The 21,690-nt window shown below is 38.3% G+C and overlaps 2 protein-coding genes across 2 annotated transcripts; both read left to right on the forward strand.

The window, feature by feature from the left end:
* Nucleotides 1-469: 469 nt before the first annotated feature.
* On the forward strand, nt 470-7,646 carry klhl31 (kelch-like family member 31). The gene is made up of 3 exons (XM_052571763.1): nt 470-617; nt 2,044-3,246; nt 4,595-7,646. Exons 2-3 carry the CDS (start codon nt 2,072-2,074, stop codon nt 5,325-5,327), a joined length of 1,908 nt encoding a protein of 635 aa, XP_052427723.1. The 5' UTR covers nt 470-617; nt 2,044-2,071; the 3' UTR covers nt 5,328-7,646.
* A 1,451-nt stretch (nt 7,647-9,097) lies between these two features.
* gclc (glutamate-cysteine ligase, catalytic subunit) lies at nt 9,098-20,884 on the forward strand. Its single transcript, XM_052572832.1, has 16 exons — nt 9,098-9,596; nt 10,751-10,863; nt 12,397-12,579; nt 12,883-12,996; nt 13,345-13,403; nt 13,782-13,918; nt 14,028-14,102; nt 14,518-14,634; nt 16,672-16,810; nt 17,050-17,162; nt 17,278-17,370; nt 17,999-18,103; nt 18,301-18,382; nt 18,552-18,664; nt 18,764-18,884; nt 19,969-20,884. The coding sequence occupies exons 1-16, from the start codon at nt 9,447-9,449 to the stop codon at nt 20,148-20,150; spliced, it is 1,896 nt and encodes a 631-aa protein (XP_052428792.1). The 5' UTR covers nt 9,098-9,446; the 3' UTR covers nt 20,151-20,884.
* The last annotated feature ends 806 nt before the right edge of the window (nt 20,885-21,690 follow it).

Raw genomic sequence — 21,690 nt, forward strand, 5'->3', positions numbered from 1 at the left:
CCGTTGAATATATATATTTATATATATATATATATATATATATATATATATATATATATATATATATATATATATATATATATATTAATCTTGAAATTAGCTGAGTTTTGAATGATACGAATAGATAAATAAAAGGTAACGGAAACTTCACAAGTGCTGCCAGTTCTTCAAAATAAATCTGCACTACTTTACATATGCATGCAGCTACTTTAATAATTGGTCTTACTTTAATAATTGGAGTACATGGAACTCTTCCGCTGCATAAAACAAAGATTAGATAGTTTGAAAACTTTTACCTTTTTTTTACTTTAAGGATAAATTCTAATAAAAAACGAAACATTTATTTTTAAGAGCGTGAAGACAGCCAGGTTCAGTTCCGTTCAGTAGCGCTCTATCTGTTTCCGTCCTACAACTTTTTTTATTCTTGTAAAACCCACCTGACATAAACTACATCACAAGCATTTGACGTCAATACTTATTTTATGACCTCTCGGTGAAATAACGGAGCACCAAACGCTCTCGGTGAGCAGGAGAGGGGAGGAGTTTAGCGGCTCTGACGGAGCGCTTCTCTCTCCTGCAGTCAGTCCTTCTCTTCCACCTGCTTCATCTCGACATCGGTAAGTGTGTTAGACTTGTCTTTATACAAAAAAATAATTTAAATGGTTCATTACAGCGCCTTACTATAACAAACAACGATCTTCTTATCAATTGCCATTTTGGCACTTGATGTTGATTAATTCTTGAGTTGATTATATCAATCCTGGTATAGGTTCTTCAGCTCATTGTATTGGGTAATGGGGCTTGTTTTACAGCATAAATGTGATTAATGTAGTTATTGTTAAAGGGAAAAGTTTCTTGTTTCATCAGGATGTATGTTATGTGCGTGTGTGAATTGTGTACAAATACAATACTCATAGACCACAGGAGTAGTATTATTTTAATTTAACAAGTTAACATTTCCTCACAGATCCAGTTATAAGTTATAGTAATGGAAGGACAGATGGGTTTAAATGACTTAGAGTCTATAAAAAGAACCTCAGAGCAATGGTGCAGTGCCTTTCTATTCTCGGCCATACTTGTGATAACTTGTGACAGATGCAAAGAGAGGAATGCCGAGGTGATATGCTGCGATAACAACTTTTAAGAGTTAATTTAGGTATTTTAAAGAGCATTAGTACAAAGCTTTACACTTCTGAGATGACTTTTTGTTTTTGAGATGTTGCTGTTGTTGTTTTTTTGCTTCTTGTTAGAGTGAACCCAAAAGTTAAGCAACACTGCACGTGGTTTTGAAATATGAGTAAAGTCTGTAACTATGAATGTGTTGTTGTATTTTTGATGAAAACACATACCCCTGGTTTCACAGACCAGGCTTAAACCTAGTCCCAGACTAAAATTAAAGTTTGAGTTGTTTCAACTGAAAGAAACTTGCACTGATTGATCTTAAAATATGTCAGTGCCCTTGTTTTGTGTCAAGATGCACACCAGTACTGTTTTTTCTGAGGCACGGTTATAAAAATTACTTATGTGTCCTTATTGATCTATGGCTTGATCCTTGTTTAGTTTAAGCTCTGTCTGTGAAACCATAATGTAATGTGCAAAATTGCCAAATTAATGAAACATAGAGCATTGTAAAATTAAAAATATCTTGCACAAAATTAAAATGTTCCATACATTGTTCGAGAGCAACCAAATATACATTTTCATATAATCAGTGTATATGGCTTTTTCAAACATTTATTCTTGAGCTATAACTTTTGGTAGGCTTCACCAGTCTTGAATATTTGTTAACTTCCTTTTCATACAAGATTATGCTTGATAATAGATAGTCAAATGCTGAAGTATAAGTTTAAGATATTTCAGTTGATGTATATTTGGTCATATTTTAATAATTTGGTTATATTATGCTGTAAATATAGAAAGTGGTCACCTCCTGCATGCTAACAGGTCAAGAGTAATAGATTTGTTCAGATTTATCTGTAAACGTGTGTTAAAATGTGTTCTTTGATTCATAGTGTGTCTGTATTTTGTCGAAATTCTTTCAAGGTCTTGGCTGTGACTCATCACTACAGTCATGGCACCCAAAAAGAACAAGGCCGCCAAGAAGAACAAAGCTGACATCAATGAGATGACAATTATGGTAGAGGACAGTACCACCAACAAAATCAATGGTCTCAACACTCTCCTGGAAGGTGGAAATGGCTTTAGTTGTATCTCAACGGACGTCACTGACCCCGTCTATGCACCAAACCTCTTGGAGGGTCTTGGCCGCATGAGGCAAGAAAGCTTCCTCTGTGATCTTATTGTAGCAACCAAGTCCAAATCCTTTGACGTGCACAAAGTCGTGATGGTTTCCTGCAGTGAGTATATCCAAAACATTCTCAGGAAGGATCCAGCCCTCAAGAAGATTGAGCTCAGTGAGTTGTCCCCAGTCGGTCTGGCTACAGTCATCACTTACGCCTATTCTGGAAAACTGACCCTGTCTTTGTACACCATTGGTAGCACGATATCAGCAGCCATGCTACTGCAGATCCATTCTCTGGTGAAGATGTGCAGTGAGTTCTTGATGCGGGAGATCAGTGTGGAGAACTGCATGTATGTTGTCAACATCGCCGACACGTACAGTCTGAAAGAGACGAAAGAGGCTGCTCAGAAGTTCATGCGGGAGAACTTCATCGAGTTCTCGGAAATGGAACAGTTCCTAAAGCTCACCTATGAGCAGATCAGCGAATTCCTCATGGACGACTCGCTCCGGTTGCCCTCTGAGCTCACAGCTTTCCAGATCGCAATGAAGTGGTTAGACTTCGATGAGAAGAGGCTGAAGTATGCTCCTGATCTGCTGTCCAGCATCCGCTTTGGAACCATCTCACCCCAGGACCTTGTTAGTCATGTGCAGATCGTTCCCAGGATGATGCAAGATGCTGAGTGCCACCGTCTGTTGGTCGATGCCATGAACTACCACCTGCTGCCATTCCAGCAGAACATCCTGCAATCCAGAAGAACCAAGGTCCGTGGAGGCCAACGAGTGCTGCTCACGGTGGGAGGCCGACCTGCCCTCACCGAAAAATCTCTCAGCAAGGACATTCTCTACAGAGATGATGACAGTGTCTGGAACAAGCTGACTGAGATGCCCGCGAAGAGCTTCAATCAGTGTGTGGCTGTTTTGGACGGCTTCCTTTACGTGGCTGGTGGTGAAGACCAGAATGATGCTAGGAACCAAGCAAAGCATGCCGTCAGCAATTTCATCAGGTAAGATCTGTCATTAATGTCTAACCCTAATGTGGTTCCAAACCTGTAAGACCTTTGTACATTTTTTGTAACAAAAAATAAAGGGGTCATATGATGATACATTTGTGTATTTGGTATAATGCAATGTGTTTACATGGTTTAAGGTTAAAAAAAACGAAAAACAAACAACAACATTATTTTCCGCATACCATACATTATTGTTGCTCCTCTCTGCCTCTCGCCTTTTTGAAACTCGTAGATTATTTTACAAAGCTCACCGTTCTGAAAAGTGAGGTGCGTTCTGATTGGGCAGCTATCCAGTGCATTGTGATTAGCCAAATACATCAAGCATGTGACAAAAAATGTTACTCCACTTGCCATATTTGGAAACACACAGTATCTCCATGACATGTTGGCTGCGGTAACAATACTATAACAAGAATACAAGTTACGTCTTCTTTCTTTGCATAAACATTTGAGCAGTGTTATGCAAATCGTCCAACAAAGTGATGTAGACATGTGGGGGCGAGTCTTGACTTTTATAAAGAATATCTCTTTAGGTTTGAGACTTTAGTCTTTGCAGAGTTACAGATCTCAAATTATGCATGAACAGCTTGTAACAATCCAAAGAGAAAGGAAAATTTCAAATAGCATTATATGGCCCCTTTAAAATATTTAAGATGAAATCTAAAAGGTCTCCGACCCTCTGTAGACAGCAAAGCAATTGAAATGTTCCCAGACCCAGAAAAGTAGTAAGGACATCAGTGGTTCAGCCGCAATTTTACAAAGTTACAAGAATACATTTTGTGTGCAAAGAAAACAAAAATAATGACTTTATTCAACAATTCTTCTCCTCCAAATCACACCTTCCACCATTATTTTGAGTACCATGATGCATGCCGTGCTTTCCTCAGCACGTAAACAAGGCGCAGTACATGCGCGCGTGCATTGTTCACGTGCAGAGGTACTCTCAATAATGGCAGAAGATGTGATTTGTAAGAAAATAATTGTTGAATAAAGTTGTTGTTTTTGTTTTCTTTGTGCACAAGGAGTATTCTCATACCTTCGTAAAATTGCGGCTGAATCCCTGATGTCACATGGACTATTTAAATGATGTCCTTAATACCTTCTGGACCTTGGGACACTGCAGATGTGTTGCTGTCTATGGAGGGTCAAAGAGCTCTCGGATTTTATCAAAAATATCTTAATTTGTGTTCCGAAGATCAACGAAAGGTTTGGAACAACATGAGGGTGAGCAACTAGTGACAGAATTTTCATTTTTGGGTGAACTATCCCTTAAAGTGTCTTAAGTCTATTGGCATGTATTTTTTCAAAGTGATGCATCACTCAAGAGTGTTTCCCTCATCAGATATGACCCCCGATTCAACACGTGGATCCACCTGGCAAACATGATTCAAAAGCGCACTCATTTCAGCCTCAACACCTTCAATGGTCTCCTGTTCGCTGTAGGGGGGCGTAATTCTGACGGCTGCCAGGCATCTGTCGAGTGCTACGTCCCATCCTCTAACCAATGGCAAATGAAAGCGGCAATGGAAGTCCCTAGATGTTGTCACGCTAGCACAGTTATTGATGGCAAGATCTTGATTAGCGGTGGTTATATTAACAACGCCTACTCTCGTGCTGTATGTTCTTACGACCCATCCACCGATAGCTGGCAGGACAAGAACAGCCTGAGCACCCCGAGAGGATGGCACTGTTCAGTGAGCGTTGGAGATCGTGCCTACGTTCTTGGTGGCAGCCAACTGGGCGGACGTGGAGAGAGGGTCGACGTCTTGCCGGTTGAATGTTACAACCCTCACTCCGGCCAGTGGAGCTACGTCGCCCCCTTGCACACAGGAGTGAGCACAGCTGGTGCTGTCAGCTTAAATAACAAGATTTACCTCCTGGGTGGCTGGAATGAGATTGAGAAGAAGTATAAAAAATGCATTCAGGTGTATAACCCCGATATCAACGAATGGACTGAGGATGACGAATTGCCAGAGGCAACGGTTGGTATCTCATGTTGTGTTGTCACCATCCCCACGCGCAAAACACGAGAGTCGAGGGCCAGCTCTGTATCGTCAGCACCAGTTAGTATATAAGCAGCGTGGGAGTAGTGGGGAGTATTGGGGAGTTGCTAAATGTAATAAAAGTTTTATCTTACTGTTTGTTCAAAGCCAATTTTACTCACAGATGCCAAGGTTAATTGTCAGTTCGTGGCAAGCTTGGAAATGTTAGATGTCAAGTCACAGCATATGCATACAAATGAGCGATTATTTATGTAAATCACTATGTTTAAAATTGAAGCGACTGGAAAACAACTAAAGATGGATGCATTTTGAAGACGGTTCATAGGTTTTGTGGGAACAGGAAAATTCAGAGAGATTTGTCTTGGAGGTAGATTTATTGCTTATAAGACTTATGGGAAATAGGAAACGCATACAAACAAAATATTTGTAAAATCAAAAGTTATAATTTTTTTATTGGGAAATTATTTTCCAAGTGGGGCCAATTCTCTGTTTATGATTTGATTAGTCCCTTAATGTGCGAAATGAGATAATTGCAACACTGCAAACTGCCCAGATATATTAGACACCTTTGATCAACAAATTAAATAACCTTTAAAAAATGCTGGCAGATACTTATTACTGCATTATTTTCCAGCGATGCCATTCTGTTTGCCCTCTACACATGTGAGCATGTAGAACATATTTATTTAGGATCGTACACAATGGATTGCATAGATTGCTTGAGAAAGCCATGTCTTAACATTTCACCTACAACCTATGAGGAGTAGGTGTGCACACAACCAGGCAGTTTATTTGATCATGTAATACACAGACAAAGTGCCGCTGGCTCTTGGGAAATCAAGCAGGTGAAGTATAAGCAGGGTTCCTGGCAGGAGGGATTCATTAGGACACAGAGAGGACACATATCCTCAGGCCCAGGGCCGGTCCGTTGCATAGGTAACATAGGCAAAGGTGCAAAAATGGGCGCAAAATGACTGGGGCGCCGCAGGAAACTTTTGTTTTTTGTTAGAAATTTTTGTTAGTATGTTTTGTTTTGTTTTGTTGGAGGTGTGCCCTCTTGCGACCATCTTGCGCTACACCCATAGATTAAGCAAAATAATTTCTTACAATTAACATAATTTTAGTAAGGGCAGATCATCAAACTGATAATTTTAGAATAAAATAAAATTGATAAGTTTTGATAACATGTCATGTTGGACTAATTTAAACACTTTCTGCATCCTGACGTAATTATAATACATCATCATAATATATTAATTATGCATGGCACACCCAGTTAAAATAGTTTTGCCATTAATGTGGTCTTTAAGTATCATTTCTAAAAAAAAAAATGAGTGAAAAAAAGAAAATTATCAGGGGCACAAGGCAGGAAGCAACGCAAATAAGAGGAGCAGAAACAATATCAATATAGACATACAAATCTGTGTATTAGCCCGAGATGTAGTTTAAACTGGCAACACTGACACCATGGAACGTTTTTGTTTGAGTTAACTTCTTATTTAATTATTTTCTTTGAAATAAATTCAAGCTTCTGTAATGTTACATAACTTCTTGCTTTTAATTCACCAAAAAGTGTCTAAATGTCTTTTGAAAAAGATCATGGCTAGGACTATATCTAGCATTCATAATATGAAATAATTAAGTTTAAGTATGTCATTCCCCACTGTATGTATGCACACAAATGAAATGAAAGGTAGCTAGCTGGCTAACATGTACAACTAAAATACAAAATGTAGCCTATTTTTGGTTGCCTTTGTTGTCTCTTAGACTATTTTAGGCATTTCATATTTCTTCTATTTCTCTTTGTTGTAAGAAGTACTTGTCACTGTAGGCATCGTTGTGGGAGGAGCTCGTGGTCTCTTCAACAGGCTATTGGAACAGATTCACTCACTATTTAAGTTATGTTATATTATAGTAAAGTTTAGAAAAATCTGCTTTTTCAGATTTTTTTAGTGGGGGGTGGAAATCTACAATCTGGCCTGTTCAGCCCTGTAGCATTTCAGTCATGACCCTGTTTGAAAAATACAGAAACAGACACTGTGATGACACGAAGAACACTGAATAGGACTTTAAAGTATATACAGTGGTGGAAATGTTTTGTTATCTGAGAGAATAAATAATTGTGAAAAAAAGTTTTGGCCTGAACCGTCAAGAGGATAAGTAAAAAAAATCCACTTTGTTTTTTTGATGGTTCATGATTTGTAATATTCTGGTTAAAAAACAATGTATGTAGGGGGGGGGGGGGGGGATTTGACAACTGGAAACATTTATTACTTTAATAAAGTATTGCTTATTTAAGGTACATCAATTGATAGTATCCACAATATACATACTGTAATACATGTTGTCAAATAAAGCTCTGCATTCTTATTAAAGCTTCTTAAGAATGTTGTTGTTGGCATTTTTCTTGGAATCTATTTTGAACAATAAAAGAGAGAGATAGAGATAGAGAGAGAGAGATTTCCTTCATTCATACCTGTTTTGTCAACCAATTAAAGACATTGTTTTGCATTTCAAATAGCTGTGTAAATCACCACGAAAGGCTTCAGGCATGATCACCTAATAATGAAAAAACTGTCATCATTTACTCACCCTCCACTTGTTCAAAACCGGTTTACAGTAAAGTTTTTTTTTTTTCTTTTTTCTACTGAACAAAAAATACGTTATTTTGAAGAATATAGGTAACCAAACAGTTGATGGTCTCAGATGATTTCCATAGGGTTTTTTCTTCTTCACCATACTGTGGAAGTCAATCAACTGTTTGGTTACCCATTATATTCAGAATATCTTCTGTTGTGTTCAGCAGAAGAAAGAAGTTCATACAGGGTTGGTATCAACTCAAGGGTGAGTAAATGATGAAAAATGTCTTTCTTTTTTTTCTTTTTTTTTTTTGTGAACGATCCCTTTACCATTAGACTTTCAACTTCACTAAGTAAATATAAAGGGCGTTGGAGTGGAAGCTGACAGACAGTATGACAATGCAAAATGCATAATAATTATGACGATGACAAGAGAAATATGAAAGAAGTGACTTCTGACCTAATAGCAATATCCAATTCATTGACATCTCCGATATAAAGTTTATGAGTGACTCAACATTTTAAATGGAAGGTTTTATAAAAACTGATAATAGTAAAGAAAGAAAAAACGTATTTAATGGGTTTTTATATATATATATATATATATATATATATATATATATATATATATATATATATATATATATATACACACACACACACACACACTGAAAATAGTTATCAGGGAACGTCCTGTGTAGTATTTTATGGATGCACGTCTGCAGCGTTTTAAATGGAAGGTTAGATAAATATGAACAGAAAAATGTATTTAATGATTATAAAAAAATAAATAGGGAAAAGTCCTGAGTAAGTTATTTAATGGTTATATATATATATATATATATATATATATATATATATATATATATATATATATATATATATATATATATATATATATATACAGAGAGAGAGAGCCATTAGGGAACGTTCTGTGTGCTGTTGCTTCGAATCCTAACAGAAATGTGTTTCTAAATAGCATATCCAAAGTACACGTAAATAAATAGTAGTAAACTACGCTAAAAAAAAAAAAACACCGACAACATATATGTGACATTCATATAAAAATAGAGAAAAAAAAGTTTAATAAAAATCTACCCCTTAATAAATGCCCTCATATCAAACACCCATTCTTGCATCGTCATGATTACAAAAGCGCATTCACACCGATCAGTTTCACAGCAGCTCTTTTACCATCGCCACAACGAACAACACAACACAGACAGACTGCTGAGTCATTACATGACGTCACCGCCTCCACACAGTCACGTGCTCGCAGTTCACCTAAAGTGTCTGTGCGCGAGGACGGGATTCACACAACTCGCGCACTGCGATCAAATATCAGCTGCTCGCAATTCGACGCGGTTTTATTCAGTTACAGTCGAGGTGGCGAGAGACCGTGGCCCCTGCTGGACTCGGAAACGCTAGCACGAGAAAAGCGAATACATCTGCGTTTAAAACAAATAAAATAAGGCCTAGCGTGCGTGAGTGCGCGCTCGCGAGCGGTTAATCGTCGTTGAGTATTGCGAGTAAAGGGAGATCGCGGTGCGCGGTGGAGGACACGCAGAAGTCCGAGTCCAGAGCAGTGAGTGAGGGATCGTAGGTTTGGGATATGGGCTTACTGTCACAAGGGTCACCGCTCAACTGGGAAGAGACCAAGAAACATGCGGACCACGTTAGAAAGCACGGCATCCTGCAGTTCCTCAACATCTACAACAAGGTCAAAGAGCGACAGAAGGATGTGCTGAAATGGGGAGACGAGGTGAGGCTCTTTCTCGTCTTCATAAGTGCACGGTATAACTGTGTGCGATGGAGAACACGTGGTCGCGTGTTTAGATGTAGCGCGCAATGAAGCAGATTTAGATGTAGCTTCAGCTTGTGAGCAGGTGCGCCGTTCAGCTCGCTTTGTGTCATGCATGCTTTCTACTTGTGGATGCATGGTTCTTAAAATCCTTGCGATCTGAAGGTCAATGCTTACAATCTAATTTAGCGTTGTAGGCAAATACAATCCATGCGTATGCGTGATTTTATTGACCAAACCAAAACTTCATCTCGTTTCGATCTGGCTGTTAACTTTTGATAGTGATAATGAATTATAGCAAAACATAATGACCTCCCTCGGTGATTTTTAACAATGACCCCATAGTGAAGTTATTCGAGACACTGCACAGCTGAAGCTCAATCTTAAGATGTTTTGATTGGATTTCACTCTTATTCTACCATTGTTGAGTTGGTTATTATTCTCAAATGTGGAAAATCTCAGTAATAAGGTATGCAAGGGTGTGTCCACACTTTCCTCTGATATACAGTATGTATATAATGCACCCCAGTCATGTAAAGATATGCCCAAAGTATTTTTATTTTAGTTTCAAAATTACAAAATCCCATTACCATTGGATGGGACGGGTGCACGGTTCTTCATTTATTTTGAGAGTTCTTGCTCTCTTTTTTTTCATATAACTCTTCTTAACTGTGTACTAAACTAAACTTTTCAATCAAGGGCACCTAAAAGTGTGTTCATGTACAAACTTGCAGTTCATATAGGATCAACAGGCTGTCAGTTTCTAAACCTCCTTTTGTTCGGCCAGAAGATGTCGATGGATTTCTGCTGAAACCTGCTGGAATGTTGTTGGTTTAGTTCAGACTTTTGTTCCACATTGGTGGATTTAAAAGCCCAAGAGAATGGAATGGCATCGGCCTAGAAATGTCCTTTCGTTATGAATGTTTGGAGAAATATAATATTGTGCTTTGTCATCGTTACATTTGCAATTCAAATCCACTCACACATAATGTGCATAAAACCTCAGCAAAAGCAACAGTGCTCACAGAAACTAGTTTTACCTGTGGGTAATATTTTGTGGCTTTGTCAGTAACGTGATGGACTGTGTTGTAGAAAGTGTTTGAAACATCTTCCAGGTGGAGTACATGTTGGTGGAAATGGATGACAAAAGTGAAAGAGTCCGCCTAGTTCTGAACGGGAAGGATGTTTTGGAAACCCTTCAGGAAAAGGGTGAAAAGATCGACCCCAAGTGAGTAACCTTTCTAGTGGGATTTATTGTGTGTCACAGAAAATTATGTTGAAAGCTTTAAAACCAGGTCAGATTTATGCGTAAGAATATGCATAGTTTATTCAGAGTCTTGCTACAGGGTCACTGAAAATGACTGTGTTTTAAAAAGAGTAATAATAAAAGAATCTTCTGGGATTTATTGCACCCATTGATGATTAATTTGAAAACTGGGTGACCTGAACATAGCTGGTTTGTCCTTATGTACACTTTAACCTCAGCCAATCCCTCTTTTATACACGCATCTAATCGATCGTATCTTTCGTGTCTGTACTTGTTGTGTTTTTTAAATGACGGTCTCATTAAGTAGTTGTTGACAGCTGTTTTAGAATTGGAAAGGAGGTGGTTTTAGAATAAGGGATTGTAGAAGACAATAATATTTGCTTCATAAGTAATAACAGCCAATATCCCAGTAATATTCATGGTAATAACCAACTAGTTAATAAGGAGAACTGGACCCTAAAGTGTTACCAATATTCTTATTAAATCACCAAAGTATGTAAAGTGAGAGGGGTACATAAAAAGCATGCATTTTAAGGTTAGACTTTAAATTTTAAATGTTAAATCCACTGTTGTATTGTATACTGTATAAATGTTCTGAAGTCTATACACAGTATAAGTTCAATTTACATAAGAAGTTACTAATTAAATTACAGAAAAAAATAACAGCAATCCCTTACTTTGTTTTTTTTTGAAGGAATGGTAATTAAATTCAGTAATTAGTAACACCGGTCCCAACACAGCACTTTTAACCCCACACGGACCGTCTGAGATGACACTTATTAAAACGATTGCATCAGCAGTAGACCGAAACATCGACCAGACTGATATTTCCTCTTTTAAAGGAGCTTTTTTGATTTCAGAATCTGTTTCCCTTGTGTCATTTCCAAATTTATGACCATAAAACCAGTCATACGGGTCTTTTCTTCTTCTTTTTCTTGTTCATCATTTGAAAGCTGGCTGAATAAGCATGATGAGCTTTCTGTTGATGTATGGTTTAAGATAGGATTAGACTGAGACACTACTATTTGAAAATATGCAATCTGAGGGCACAGAATCTAAATATTGAGAAATTTGTTTCTTAAGTTAAACATTTTTTGCCAAAAATCATTAGGATATTAAGTAAAGATCATGTTCCATGAAGATGTTTTGTAAATTTCCTACCGTAAATATATCAAAACTTAATTTTTGATGAATAATATGCATTGCTAAGAATTCAAATTTTTTTTCCACTTTTTTTTTTTGTACATCAATAGAAAGCTTATTTATTAGCTTTATGATTTATAAATCAAAATTTAGAAAATTGACACTTAAGACACATTTGTAAAACAGAGGTTTCTCTTTGTTTTAAGTGGTTTAAGCAGTTTATCATTATTGATTATATATAAAAAAAAAAAAACTCAATCTATTCACCATTAGTTTCCAGTGTCCAAGATACAAATGCTCATTTGTCTGTGCTTATGCTAGTTTATTTACATTTGTACGTCCTGATTGCAGCCACCCCACTCTGTGGAGGCCGGAGTACGGCAGCTACATGATCGAAGGGACCCCCGGGCAGCCGTACGGAGGGACCATGTCAGAGTTTAACACGGTGGAAGACAACATGGGCAAGAGGAGGAGAGAAGCAGCATCTGTGCTTAATAAGAACGAGACTCTCCTCACCGTTACGTCATTCCCCAGGTAGTTACATCACCAGTCTGTGATCCAGGCATTGCCAAATGTTTGTTAAGGGTGTCTTTGCATGTAGGTTCAGGGTTTTGCATCGGGCACAGAACATATTGTAACAGTTTTCTTGACGTGAGATGTTTTTCCTGATGATATTGTCTTAGTGGGTGACCTTTTTAGTATCCTTTACCCCAAACACTTGATTGAAACTTATAAAAGATGCATGCTTGTCTTTCAATGCAATTTAATCATTTGTAGGGTTTCAGTGTAATATGCAAATGTGCGTGGTAGTTATATTTCTCTCTCTGTGTGTTTTAGGTTAGGCTGCCCGGGCTTCACTCAGCCAGAACACAAACCCACACCTGTTGAAAAAGGGGTGTCCAAATCGCTCTTCTTCCCCGATGAGGCCATCAACAGTCACCCTAGATTCAGGTGAGAGCTCATGTGTCCGGTGACCTGTCCAGAGTCGTTTCAGTTCCTGAATCCAGCTGAAAGGGTCTGAAGTGACACAGTGTAATGTGAATTTTTGTTGCATAAACTTGAGCTCTGATGCATTACAAGGGGATCATGGGGAGCCCTGCTCAACAGACAGTGATCATTCACATACCAGTAGGAAACTGCTGGCAGTTTCATTACGCTCACTCGTGTTTACAGGAAGTGAAGGATTTCTGCAAACCTGCACAGTTTGTGCTGCAGACATGAACTGTACAGAAACTCCCGTCTATATTCTGGATTGAGGTAATGCATCACTAACAGATCTCGTTTGTTGATGTATTCCAGCACTCTGACCAGAAACATACGTCACCGGAGGGGTGAGAAGGTGGTGATAAATGTACCAAGTAAGTGTGTTGTGTGTTTGTAGATGACTGATTTCTGTTTCTGTCGTTGAAAGTCAATCTTTCACTGGAAATCGAATGCACAGTGTATGGTTTCATTTGATCTACTCCTAATGTGAGTGAATGAGTTTATACGATGATGACCCAGAAACCTGAGCACTACCCAGCAGATACACTGGAGATTTTCTCAACATACAGTTCAGTAACTCTTCATGTACAGGATAAATGCAAACCTCTTATATTCATCATGTGCAGTTAAAAATGGAAATCAATATTTAGTCAGAAATGTTATTGGGGATCTGGCAACCACAGCCAGCTTGTGGTGTTATCATCAATGCATGTTTCCAATTGCTTCTCTTTTGACGTAAATGTCCTTAACAGTTTTTAAAGATAAAAACACCCCGTCTCCTTTTGTGGAGACGTTCCCGGAGGATGATGGCGAAGCTGCCCGAGGAGCCCTGCCTGATCACATCTACATGGACGCCATGGGCTTTGGCATGGGAAACTGTTGCCTGCAGGTGAAATGTCTTTTCATCCCAGAAACCTGACCCTTGTTGCCTCTCACTGATTTGAGGATATTTAAGTCAAACGCTGTTGGTTGACATCAGATGAATGTTGTCATTGCAGGTGACCTTCCAGGCCTGCAGCATCAAGGAGGCGCGCTACCTTTACGACCAGCTGGCCACTTTCTGTCCCATAGTGGTAAGAGCACACGGCTTAGAGGAAGTCTTACAACAGAACATGCTGTCCATGTGAAAAGGGTCCAAAAAAAACAAAAAGTCAACTTTGCTTCACAGAACAAATGACAATTAATCACTGTATGTTTATACGGTTAAATAAATAGTTTATAGATGTGGGGAAAGGTTTTATGCATGATGTGATTGCTTGTAAGAGGGAGATGTGTGGTACATTTACCACATTCAAGAAAAAAAAAAAACGATTTTAAGGTCCCAAACTTTCTAGCTTTTGAAGGGCATCTTCTAACTTTGACCTTAGTTGACAATTGACCATCTTTAACACGTATGAAGTAATATATACCCCACCCTCATCTTTTTCACATTCTTGAGCTTGTAGGTGCACTCAGAAGTTGTCTTTATTTCGGTTTATGTCTGTGCAGATGGCTCTGAGCGCCGCCTCCCCGTTCTACCGGGGCTATGTGTCTGACATTGACTGCCGCTGGAGTGTGATCTCTGCGTCTGTGGATGACCGAACCCGAGAGGAGCGGGGCCTGGAGGTGACTACGGGATCCTGTCATCCCATTTCTCTACTAAAATGGTGCTTTGGCTCGTGCTGGAGCTGATGCTCGGATCTGGCCTGTGTTTCCACTGGCTGGAGAGCACAATGTTACCACACAACCTGCACACAAACAAAATAAATTAACTATTACATTTCCTTAAGGAGACCAGACATAATGAAAATTTACCTAGGCTGGGTTCCCTGCGCAATGTACGGAGCAAATTATGGAAAAAAAATAATGCAGTGTTTTTTGATCCCAATTCCTTCCAATAATTGTATAATTATAGTCTGCATGAACGCCCACATCCAAACAGTAGACCCTCCCAATTCAGTAATGATTACCGACATCGCTCATCCCAGACTTGTTGTGAATCATACATGGAGTAGCAGACAGCCGCTGTTAATCATTTGAAAGGAAAACTAATCCCATCTAATTGGTGCTTTTGAGAATTGGTGCTTTTTTATATACCACCACACCCTATATGTGACCTGTGCTGGCAAAATAACTCTGATTGTGCATGGGGCAAATTTTGAGCTACAGGCAAAAAAGAGGTTTTTACAAATTTTTCCATTAAGGCCCTCGTCTAGTGATCCCAGTGCTCCAAATAATAATTAAACATCTACAATGATCATGTGTACATTTTCTGAGAGGAGTATGTTTTCTCCGCTCACTTCTCGCACTGATTCGTGCATAAAGCGCGAGATCCCAAAAAATATAAACAAAATTACAGTATTTAAGTATTCATGCAAACACAATCTGTTATGTCTTAAGTGATTATTTGAGAAACTTTTTCAGAAAAAAAACATTGGAAGTGTAACATATTAGATTCGTGCAGTTGCTCTCTATTGAACTTCTTTTGTAGTTTTAATAATTTATTTGTAACGAAAACACAAGTGATTTAAGGTTATTTTTTTTCTTACTTAATGCTTTTGTTAAGATATAAAATGAGAAGAAAAAAATACAGTATGCACGTTTCATTCTTGGGGGCCGTTTGCATGACCACATTTTCAGCACAAAAACAAGAAATTTTTTATGTGTTTCGCCTGTTCGTTTACATGACAATGACGTTTTGGCGACTGAAAACGCACATGTTTGAAAAGTGGTTTCAAAGTGCAAGTTTTTGAAAATGCCACAGTCGTCGTTTCCGTGTAAACACCCAATACGGGAATCTTTGAAAACGGTGACGTCATGCACGTGCTAGGTTAGGTTATTTTTATTTTTATTTTATTTGTACGTGTTCGTTATGTAGATGTGCAATGCATGTTGATTTTACAGGCAAGCGCGAACAAACATACACAACAATGGCGGAGTACATGGTACTGTTGTTGCAGCTCAAGAGTTTGCTAATGCTTTTTCAGCAAAGTGTGGATTTAATTCACTGATATTGCAACCAACAGTGGAGACGCATCATAATATTTTGAAAACATTGTCGTGTATACGTGAAACTTTTTAAAAATGCAAGGGAAAAACTTTTCCGTTTTTGACTACATCGTTGTGTAAACGTAGGCTTATTATTATTATTATTATTATTATTAATAATAATAATTTAAGATTTTCTAAGTGATTTTCTTGTGTAGCTCGGTCATTTTTGACTCGTATATCGTTTTAATGGTCTTTTTAACTGAGAATGTAAAAAATAAAAAACTTTTTTTTTTTTTTTTTACATTTGCTCATTGTGACTCATTTTGCCAGAAAAGGGTGCATATAATGTCTGATGTTATATAAATATGTAAAAGGAAAAAGAAAAACCTCATTGCACTCAATTTGCATGCAATATTTGTGAATTAATAAAATTAAGAACAAATGTTTACTGTCAAATGACATTAAAATCTACTTGTATAATAATTAACAAGGCTGTCAGTAGATCTGACTTGAGTTATCAGTCAAGGCCAGTACTCTCAGAATAGACCAACATATCTATAACATGTTTTTGAAGTCACATCATGTCAAGCGCCCATGTCTTTGTGTGTTTCTGATTGCTCTGATTGCTCATGGTTAAAAATGAATGATGTTGTGTTGCTTCTGTCTCTGCAGCCTCTGAAAAATAACAAATACCGGATCCATAAATCACGGTATGATTCGATTGACAGCTACCTCTCCTGCTGTGGTGACAAATACAATGACATTGAGCTGACCATAGATGAAGATGTCAACGAGCAGCTCCTAGATGCAGGTAAAGAACCCGCACTGACACCCTGTCTAAAGCGGCTTGAGGCTGTCTTTGTCCTCTTGTCAAAAGATGCTGTGACCCCACTGTAGACCACATCATTGCTTACAATGGGTTCTGTTTGCTTTTGATGCGACACAGCATCCGGTTTAGACGGGGTGGGGAGGTGGGGTCCGAATCATTGAAGCACGCCGCCTGGCAGCTCTGTGTGCAGTGTTTTCAAGCGCTGTACTGCTCTGTTGCAGGAATTGACAAACTGCTGGCACAGCACATTGCACATCTCTTCATCCGCGACCCGCTGTCGCTCTTCCAGGAGAAGATTCATTTAGATGATGAGAACGAATCGGACCACTTTGAGGTCGAGTTAACATCTGATTCTTATTCTAGAAAATAGAAAATTGATCAGAGAGAGAGAAATGCCAACATTAGACCAGGTTTTACTCACTTTGGTTCAAATTGCATGCGTGTTGCAGAACCTTCAGTCAACCAACTGGCAGACAATGAGGTTCAAGCCCCCCCCTCCAAACTCTGACATCGGATGGAGAGTGGAGTTCAGACCAATGGAGGTATTAAACAAACAGCCGTCTGCGCTCTGTCTGTGTGCCAAATGATGCAAGCAGACGCGGCTGGACTGGCTGTGTGCTTAGCAAAGCATCCTACAGTTTATTCAAGCACAACACGCAAAACTCACAGAGTACACGCAGACTATTCTATAAATTTGATCTAATATAATGCAACTCACGTAATTATAAAGTACAGCGTGGACTAAATGTTGACATCTGGACAGGTTTGATTTGATTTTCATATGTGAGCCTGGAGCACAGAAGCAGTCATAAGTAGCATGGCTGTAAATAGCCAGAAATAGCCAAAAATCATGTGCCATGAATATATTTTGTAAATTTCCTACTGAAATATCAAAACTTCATTTTTGATTAGTGATATGCATTGGTAAAAACGTAATTTGGACAACTTTAAAGGTGATTTTCTCAATATTAACTTTTTTTTTTTTTTTGGATTCCAAAAGTTGCATCTCTGCCAAAAATTGTCCTGTAGCTTTCAGATGATGTTAAAAGAAAAATCACAAAAACTGACCCTTTTGCCTGGTTTAGTGGTCTAGGGTCACACATATGCAGCTGTTTGACTTGTGCTTCATGTTTCTCATGGCTGTTGTGTTTTTGTTTTTCTTCTTAACAGGTTCAGCTGACAGATTTTGAAAATGCAGCTTATGTCGTGTTTATCGTTCTCCTCACCCGGGTGATCTTATCCTACAAGTTGGATTTCCTCATTCCATTGTCAAAGGTTGGTTTACTCTTCGAGTGTGCATTTTAACTCTTCGTTACACAGGTAAAAACAGGAAGATTTTAAATGGCAGAAAACTGGACCTTCTTAAAACTAAGACAACCACCAAGAATTATACATGTGTGCATAATACATGTGTTTCTGTTCATTAAAGCACTGCATGCAACTTTTGGCAACTTCTGTGTGTTTTGTTTTAGGTTGATGAAAATATGAAAGTAGCCCAGAGGCGAAATGCGGTGCAGGAAGGAATGTTTTATTTCCGGAAGGACGTGTTTAAAGGTTAGTTGACATTAAAGTTAAATGCAGGTCATTGTCATTCATATCAACAGTGAGCTGTGACACAATTGTATAAAAGCACGACTAAAATATGGTGGACATTAACACTGCATGCTGGTTCCAAACTTGTGTTAAATTTGTAATTCAATGATTTTCTTCTTACTATCTTAAGGCTGCAACCCAGTGTTAGACCCGCCGTCCACAGCTCAGAATGGAGTGGAGAGTGAAGCCAATGACGGTGAAGAGTTCACACTGATGAGCATCGACACCATCATCAATGGGAAGGTGTGTGTTCCTCTGATCTTTAGCTGTTTGTCCCATAGAACTTCAACTAATAGCTTCTGTGAGTTGAATGATACTTCTTGTGTCTGGTTTTTTTTTTAGGAAGGGGTGTTTCACGGCTTGATACCGATGTTGAACAGCTACCTCGAGAACATGGAGGTGGATGTGGACACGCGGTGCACTATTCTCAACTACCTTAAACTCATTAAGAAGCGTGCTTCTGGTATGTGAGAGGTTTAGGTTATTTACGGTGGCAGTGCTGGGTTTTTGTTCTTAAATATTCTATAAGCAAGCGACTTACAAGTGAGGACAGTGGAAGCAAACAAAATCAACAAATGAGCAATGATATGCTAGTGAAACCGTCTCAGTTAGCATAATGCAGCACATGTAGCTGTTATTATATAATAAATGAAAAGAAAACCGAATAGATGTACTGTATACAGTGGTGTGAAAGTTTTTGCCCCCTTCCTGTATTTTTTATTTTTATTTAGCGTGTCACACTTGAATGATTCAGATCAAACTAATTTAATATTACACAAAGAAAGCCTGAGTAAACACAGAATGCAGGTTTAAAATAATGGTTTCATGTATTAAGGCAAGAAAAGCTGCCCAAACTTACCTGGCACTAGCTAAAAATGTAATTCCCCCTTAAATCTACTGGTTGTGCCACACTTTGCAGCAAGGACTGCAATCGAGCAATTGTGATAACTGGCATTGAGTCTTTCACATCGCTGTGGAGGAAGTTTGGCCCACTCAGAATTGGAGGGTTTGAGCTTTTTCCACTTTTGTCTCATCAGTCCACCATATTTTTGCCACCATATTTGTCCAAAAGTCTTGGGGATAAGCAGTTGGCTTTTGCCTTTGAACTCTCCCATGGATGCTGTTTTTGCCCAGTCTCTTTCTCATTGTTAAATCATGAACACTGACCTAAATTGAGGCGAGTGAGGGCAGCAGCTCTTTAGATATTGTTCTGGATTCTTTTATGACCTCCTGGATGAGTCGTCCTTGCGCTTGGGGTGTGGCTTGTGAAATCTAACTCTGCTTTCTAAAATAATGTTTAATCACTGTTATTTCATGATTTAACAAGCGGGGGCAGTTATTCTTTCATGTAGGGCCAGGTAGGTTAGGACAGCTTTTTTCCCTTTAATAAATTAAATCATTATTTTAAAACTGCATTTTGTATTTACTTGCATTATCTTTGTGTAATATTAAAATTTGTTTGATCTGACTCTTTTAAGTGTGACAATTACGCAAAGAATTATACGCACATGCAAATGCAAATGTTTTGACTGCTGTGTTGTTCTCAGGTGAGCTGATGACGATGGCGAAGTGGATGAGGGAGTTTGTCTCCAAACATCCTCAGTACAAGCAGGACAGCGTCATCACGGACAAAATCAACTACGACCTGCTGCACAAGTGTGACAGAATCGCAAGGGGAGAGGAGAAGTGTCCGGAGCTCATCGGAGAACCGGTTAACAGAGGAAAATAAAGCCTGCTCGACACACAAGCATGAAGACAGACGACCACAGCAGTCTAGAAATCAAACGCTTTTAGAAAATATTTAAAATGGCATGTGTTGACTGCTGATGTCAGCCAAAGGTTTGTCGAATTTGTAAATAGCAGATTTTTATTATTCGCAAATTATTTTAATAGCTTAAACGGATCCATGATGTAATTGTACTCTGATGTGTACATATTTCACGTCAGTCTGAGTTTGTGAGAGATTATGTAAATGAAGCAAACACTAGATTGTACATTAGTAATTTTCATTGTTGAGATGTAAATACTGTACTTCAAGTACTTCAATTAACAAGTGTACTTTCTCTTTTTTTTTTTATTGATGAAACTGTTAACTTTGCAGATTCTTATTCTTTTGGCATTTAATATTGTACCACTTAAGACAAAGGTTTAAAGACACTGGTCTTGATGCAAATCTGTGGGGGGGGGGGGGGGGGGGGGGGGGGTGTTGAAGACCATGGTGGTGTGCAGTGAGTTTTGTTTTTAACTAACACATTATGTTTCATATCATTTTAGTGTTTGAAGGACAGCTAAATTTAAACTACCTGAGGTTTCTTGGTTGTTTTGTTAAGATTTGTTCAGCTGCTCCACCACTAGAGGGTGCAGATTGTCTTTTTTATTATTAAAAAAATTAGATTAAGCTATAGTTTGTTAGCTTCAACATCTGTATATGGCTTCAAATAAAGTGATCCCTGTACACATTCAGCTTATTGAGTGAAACACCTACATCGGCAAACAATGTCTTTTACAGACCACTGTAATTTTCTTTAGTGTTCATTGCAGCCTTGTGGAAACAATCCTTTAAATGCTGTTTGTACTTTAAATTTCAATTCATTAAATCATTTAATCAGCATCAGGCAATGAAAGCTGTTAAACAAGCCCAGCATTTCAGAATGAAGGCTTTATTTTACTGGTCAGAAGACTGAGTGTGCTTGGTGAAAATACTTGTTTTCCAATCTATTACACTTACTAATTTAACCTAATTTGCATTAAGCAGATAGCACTTGTATAGTAAACATTGGCTTGAAATGCAAGTTTTGACATGCATAGGCCATGAATAAAACATAAAACAGGTATTTAGATAATATTATTTTCAGTCTTCAGTTCAACTAATTCAGGTTGTTCCTCAATGAAAGATCAAACACCTCAGTAAAATAGATCTATAATGCAGTTATTGGTGTGATAATTTACTGCTTTTCATTCTCATATCCAAGGGTATTTTTTATGGAAGGACTGAAAACGAAGCCTGTACTGTTGGGGCTTTTAATACTGTTCCCAGTCGTCTTCATCTAATGATGCCAGGGAGTGTGTGTGTGTGTGTGGATCAAATTAATTGTGCAGTGGTTGGCACATAATGCAAAATAATAGGCCTTTGTATTACGCTTCATCAAATAGAATCAGCACATTGAACTATGACCAGAACAACCAGAGATCAGTTTTATTTTTTCATCTTTATGACTTTTTTATGCTTACTGAAGTCATTCTAATATGCTTCTCTTTAGTGTGTAGCT

The sequence above is a fragment of the Carassius gibelio genome, chromosome B13, assembly GCF_023724105.1.
Source record: "Carassius gibelio isolate Cgi1373 ecotype wild population from Czech Republic chromosome B13, carGib1.2-hapl.c, whole genome shotgun sequence".
In the NCBI taxonomy this organism is placed as follows: Eukaryota; Metazoa; Chordata; class Actinopteri; order Cypriniformes; family Cyprinidae; genus Carassius; species Carassius gibelio.